This window comes from Centruroides sculpturatus, unplaced genomic scaffold (genome assembly GCF_000671375.1).
Source record: "Centruroides sculpturatus isolate CEXI.00-Female unplaced genomic scaffold, Cexi_2.0 scaffold1895, whole genome shotgun sequence".
Lineage (NCBI taxonomy): Eukaryota > Metazoa > Arthropoda > Arachnida > Scorpiones > Buthidae > Centruroides > Centruroides sculpturatus.
Genome location: NW_019392616.1, coordinates 37279 through 43677, shown reverse-complemented (window position 1 = coordinate 43677; position 6399 = coordinate 37279). Strand labels below are relative to the sequence as shown.

Genomic DNA, 6399 nt, shown 5'->3' with positions numbered 1-6399 from the left:
GGCTTGGAGTCAACTGATCGATGCAGACCGGGCGGACATGACAGTCCAGATGTGCTCTTCTTGACTGCATTGTGAGGGTATAGCTCCTGGGAAACCCTGGTGTGACGGTCTATGGGAGTCTCCCATGTGACGGCATCCCCTTGTTGGGCCCCATGGTGGGTGGGGTCACTAGGAGCTGAAACATTATTATTTAATCATGGATCCTAAACATTCAAAAAATAAAGACAGGCCAGAAAACATTACCAGTCAGCCATCCTACTTAATAGTGCATGCTACTGGAGAAAAACCTTTGTCAAAATGTTCCCCTTTCTTGATTCAGAAGTTATTTGAATCAACGATTGGACACCTGAAAAAAACACAAAAATTGAGGTCAGGAGACCTACTTGTAGAAATTGCCTCACCTCAACAGTCGGCAAAACTTCTAGCTGCGAAAAAATTGGGAGACATTGAAGTCACAGTCACACCACATGGGAGTTTGAACTCATCACGTGGTGTGATATCTGAGTTTGATCTGATGTCTGAAGATGAATCAGATATCTAGATGAACCTTTCAGACCAAGGTGTCACTGCTGTCCGACGTATCTCCATTCGTCGGGATGGCAAATTAATACCAACTAAACATCTAATTCTCACCTTTAACAAGCTGACATTGCCATCTTTTATTACAGCAGGTTATCTGCGCTGCCCTGTTCGTCCATACGTTCCAAATCCGCTGCGTTGTTTCAAATGCCAGCGGTTTGGACATTCACAGACATCCTGCCGTGGAAAGAGCGTATGTGCACAGTGTGGGACTGAAGGCCACAACAGTACTGAGTGTACCGGTACCCCATGCTGTGTTAACTGCAAAGATGAACATCCTTCTTACTCCCGAAAATGCCCTGCATGGCAAAGAGAAAAGGAGATACAACGGGTGAAAACAGTAAACAACTTACCTTATCCAGAGGCGCGCCGAATGGTCACTTCAAGTGCACCACTAAAAGAAAAGACATTCGCTGCTGCTTTGAAGTCCACAAAGACATGTGGAGTTCAAACCGACATTTCTGTTTCCCCAAAGGAATCTCTGACCCGTCATGAGAAATGTTTACTGATTTCACCAAAAGAAACACTAGAAAAGGAGAGTATAAAATTAAAAACACCCCTTCCTAAAACAGGGGTAATAACGAGAAACCTGGGTTCTAAAAAGGCTAGCAAGAACCCACTAAACAAACAGAGAGTGAAAGCGGCTCTCTCTAAATGTAAAAAATCAGAGGCTCACTCTATGAGTGAGTTTTCTGATATCTGTGATGAAGAGACTAATATGCAGGTGACAAAACCAACGTCACCCCCAAAAGATAAACCCCCTGTGAAATTGAAGAGGGATACCCTTACGAAAAATTCTGCCTCAAACACATAATGGATTACAAAATAATCCAATGGAACTGTCGTAGTTTCCGCAACAACTTCTCTGACATTAAACACTTGACATCATCTACTTCATCTCTCTGTGTGGCACTCCAGGAAACACATCTGAAACCTGGAGAAAGAATTACCTTAAAAGGATTCAATCTCTCTGCAAGGATGATGATAGCCACAACCGTGCCAGTGGCGGTGTGGCTATTGTAGTTTCAAATCACATCGCATCCTTGCCGGTACAAATAACAACAGAGCTGCAAGCTGTGGCAGTCAGAATTTCTATTGGAGTAACTGTCACAGTTTGTTCTATATACTTGCCACCAGATGTCAGAGTCAATGAAGATGAATTGGATGCATTAGTTGAACAGTTGCCTTCTCCATTTCTTTTACTAGGTGATTTCAATGGTCACAATCCAATGTGGGGCAGTCCCGACATTAACCGTCGAGGCAGGACTATTGAAAGATTTATAGGAAATCAGCAGCTTTATTTATTTAATAATGGAGAAGTGACATACTTTCATGCCCCTACAAGAACATTCACTGCCATTGATCTATCCTTAGCAAGTCCAAACCTGTTTTCAACATTCACATGGGAGGTCGGATGTAATCCACTCTCTAGCGACCACTTCCCAATATTTCTAAAATACCGAGGCAGAGAAAGCTGTGAAACAGCTCGTCCACCACGCTGGAAATTGGAAACAGCCGATTTGCCTGATTTTTCCTCTATGGCCAACATCACTGAGGATATGGTAAATATTGCAGACATCAATGATGCAGTTGAAGTTGTCACCTGTACTATTGTTCAGGCAGCGGAAAAAACAATGGGGAAAACATCAACTAGATATCTAAAGCATTTGAAACCATGGTGGAATCAGAATTGCGAGGCAGCATTTAAAGCACAAAAGAATGCATGGGGAATTTTTAGAAGATACCCCACTGCTAGAAATTTGATAGCTTTTAAAAAAGCAAAGGCAAATGCCAGAAGAGTTAGAAGGCAAAGCCAAAGGGATTCTTGGAGGAAGTATTTTTCTAGCATAACATCTTCCACTAGCTCAAAAGCAGTCTGGGATAAAATCCATAAAATTAATGGGAAATATGCTTCTCATTCTCTGTCCATGCTGGAAAATAATGGCACAATAATCAGCGATATACAGGGTATTGCTGATTTATTGGGTGAAACATTTTCTGCTTCATCCAGCAATATTATGTATTCAAGAAATTTTCAGGCTTATAAAGCCCAAAGAGAAAAACAATGTTTAAACTTTCATTCCTTATCTAATGAGGAATATAATGTGCCATTTACCAGAATAGAATTACAAACAGCAATTTCTCGCGTTGGGAATAGTGCTGTAGGTCTGGATAAAATCCACTACAGCATGATTAAAAATCTGTCAAACAATTCCCTTTCAAATCTCCTACATCTGTTTAACAGAATATGGAGAGAAAATACTTTTCCTGACTTTTGGAGACTATCAATTATTATCCCCATTCCAAAACCTGGTAAAAACCACAAGAATCCCTCTAATTACAGACCAATCTCTCTGACAAGTTGCCTGTGTAAACTTTTTGAGAGAATGGTAAACACGCGCCTGATGTTCCTCCTAGAGGAAAAGAACTACTTTTCACCACACCAGAGTGGATTTCGTAGGAACAGAAGTAACACGGACAATTTAGTAAAACTTGAAACATCCATACGCGAAGCGTTTGTTAGATGACAGCACTTAGTGTCTGTATTCTTTGATGTTGAGAAGGCCTACGATCGCTGTTGGCGTTACGGAATACTTCGTGATTTACATGAATTTGGATTGCGGGGCAATTTTCCAGTTTTTATAAAAAACTTTCTGCAGAATCGAAGATTCCAAGTTAGAATGGGCAACACACTATCTAGGACCTTCGTCCAAGAAGAAGGTGTCCCTCAAGGATGTATTTTGAGTGTGACTCTGTTCCTAATCAAAATCAACAGCATAGCTAACTGTCTCTTTCCCAGTGTGAAACACTCTCTGTATGTGGATGACTTTCAGATCTCCTGCCAGTCGAGCAACATGAGTTTTATCGAGAGACAACTGCAAACCTCCCTAAATCGCATAGATCATTGGTCAAAGATTAATGGTTTTAATTTCAACATAGAGAAGACCTCGTTCATTCACTTTTGCCGAAGGCGTGGTTTGCACCTTGATCCAGAAATTTGCTTAAACGGGGATAAAATCCCAATGGTGAATGAGACGAAGTTTTTGGGTGTTTCTTTCGACCAAAAACTGACATTTTTGCTGCACTTGCGCAACCTGAAGAGTAGATGTCTAAAATCTTTAAACCTTTTAAGGTACTATGCTGCTCATCCTGGGGAGCAGATAAAGTTTCAATGCTCAGGATTTATAGGGCCCTTGTCCGCTCTAAGCTGGACTACGGATGCATTGTTTACGGCTCTGCACGCGAATCGACTCTTCGGATGCTGGATCCAATCCATCATGAAGCTTTGCGTTTGTGCACTGGTGCCTTTCGCACTTCTCCTGTACAAAGCTTGTATGTGGATGCTTATGAGCCTCCACTAACACTCAGGAGAGAACAGTTGTCTCTTTTCTATTACATTAAACAGAAATCCCAAGCTAAATCTTCAGTTGATTGTACGGCATTAGATACTCAGCTGAAAAGGTTATTTGAAGCTCGCCCAAGCTGTGTCCCTACATTCAACATAAGAATGGAGAATGTGAGCAGCCCAATTGACCTTAACACAAGCAACATCTTACAGGCTGAGTTTAATAGTATTCCACCTTGGTCAACCCCAGCGATAGATGTTGTTTTATGTTGATTTAAGCTTAAAGCAATTTCCCAAAGAAACCACGCCAGACTGCATCTATAGACAGCACTTCGCACAAATTCAACATTGTGACAGGAATTCAATTCCTATTTATACTGATGGATCGAAATCAGATAACTACGTTGGCTTAGTCTTTGTTTGCCAAAATGAAATTGTGGCAGAACAAATAGCATTGAATTCCTCCATCTTTACTGCGGAGTTGCAGGCTATTTATTTAGCCCTAAAATACATAAATAGAAAAGGTCATCGTTGCTGCGTGATTTACACTGACTCAGTTAGTGCACTTCAGGCTTTGATCTCGTATGAACCTAGTTCCCACTCCATAGTTATTAAAATTCAGAAACTAATTTGTCATCTTCTTGCAAGGAATTTCTCTATAAAATTTTGTTGGGTTCCAGGCCACGTAGGAATAAGAGGAAATGAAGAAGCTGATGCAGCTGCTAAGTCAGCATGTCTTTCTCAGCATACAATGCGTTTTGAAGGAGGTGACTTGAAGGTAGTCATTAAAAAACGACTAGCAGAGAGATGGCAAATTATGTGGAATGCACAAACCCACAATAAACTGTACGAGATCAAACCTTTGATAGAAAAGTGGACAGGTAATAGACAATATGATAGGAGATCTGAGGTTATCCTTACTCGTTTGAGAATTGGACACACTCGACTGACTCATCAACATCTTTTGAAGGGTGACGAGGAACCAGTATATCAGTATTGCAACTGTACTGTAAGCGTTAAACACATACTTTGCAATTGCGTTGCTTTTGACCAAAGTCGAAGACAGCATTTTGGAAATGCAGGCTTGGGAGAGATTTTGGGCCAGAGGCCAAATCTGGAAAACATAGTGGACTTTCTGAAAGTCAATAATATGTATAGAGAGATTTGATTACTTATTTATTTTTTTACTAATTTCAGAGTTTTATTTACATTGTTTTTGCTTATTTATATTGTTGTATATATATGTTGTTGTCGTCTGTTTGTTTGTTTATTTATTTGTGTCTTATGTTTGTTGTGTGTGATGTATAAAATTTGTAGTATTTGCCTTGGCGCAGCTTAGCCTACATGGCTCTTGTGCCAAAAAAAAACTAAAACTAACTAACTAACTAACCAAGGTGTCACTGCCGTTCGACGAATTTCTATCGGTCGAGATGGCAAGTTGATACCAACAAAACACCTTATATTGACTTTCAACAAACTAACATTGCCATCTTCTGTTGCGGCAGGATATCTCCGTTGCCCAGTCTGCCCATACATTCCAAACCCGCTGCGTTGCTTTAAATGCCAGCGGTTTGGACACTCCCAAACATCATGCAGAGGAAAAAAAGCACGTGCACAGTGTGGAAATGAAGACCATGAGAGTACTGAATGCACAAGTTCTCCATGCTGTGTAAACTGCAAAGATTCCCATTCTGCATATTCCCGAAAATGCACTACATGGCAGAGAGAGAAAGAAATTCAGCGATTGAAGATTTTTAATAATATCTCTTACCCATAGGCACGTCGCATGGTCACTTTAAGTGCACCAGTGAAACAGAAGACATTTGCTGATGTTCTGAAATCCACAAAGACATGTGGAGTTCAGACAGACATTTTTGTTTCGCCAAATAAATCTCTGACTCGCCATGAAAAATGCCTGCTGACACCACCTACCAAAGCAACAGAAAAAGAGAATAACAAAGCAAAACTGCTCATACCTAAAACAGGGATAAGAACTAGGAATGTGGGTTCCAAAAAAGCCAGTAAAAACCCACTTAATAAACAAAGAATAAAAGCAGCCCTGTCTAAATCTAAAAAATCAGAGACTCAGTCTATGAGCGAGTTCTCTGACCTCTCTGATGAAGAGAATAATAAGGGGGTGACACCACCAACTTCACCTCCAAAAGGCAAATCAGCCGTAAAACTAAAGAGGGATACCTTCACAAAGAACGCTGCCTCAAACACATAATGGATTATAAAATAATCCAATGGAACTGTCGTGGTTTTCGCAACAACTTCTCTGACATTAAACACTTGACATCATCCACATCATCTCTCTGCGTGGCCTCCAGGAAACCCATCTGAAACCTGGAGAGAGAATTACTTTAAAAGGATTCAATCTCTACCGCAAGGATGATGATAGCCACAACCGTGCCAGTGGCGGTGTGGCTATTGTAGTTTCAAATCACATCCCATCCTTGCCGGTACAAATAACA

At 40.7% G+C, this 6399-nt stretch overlaps 1 protein-coding gene across 1 annotated transcript; it reads left to right on the top strand.

Annotated features, from left to right (window-relative positions):
* The first annotated feature begins 211 nt into the window (after positions 1-211).
* On the top strand, positions 212-1483 carry LOC111617717. The gene has a single exon (XM_023359006.1). The coding sequence runs from the start codon at positions 542-544 to the stop codon at positions 1391-1393; it is 852 nt and encodes a 283-aa protein (XP_023214774.1). The 5' UTR covers positions 212-541; the 3' UTR covers positions 1394-1483.
* The last annotated feature ends 4916 nt before the right edge of the window (positions 1484-6399 follow it).

What these genes read in the sequence shown, in the direction of transcription:
- LOC111617717 (XM_023359006.1), top strand. Translation starts at nt 542, where the DNA reads ATGAACCTTTCAGACCAAGGTGTCACTGCTGTCCGACGTATCTCCATT.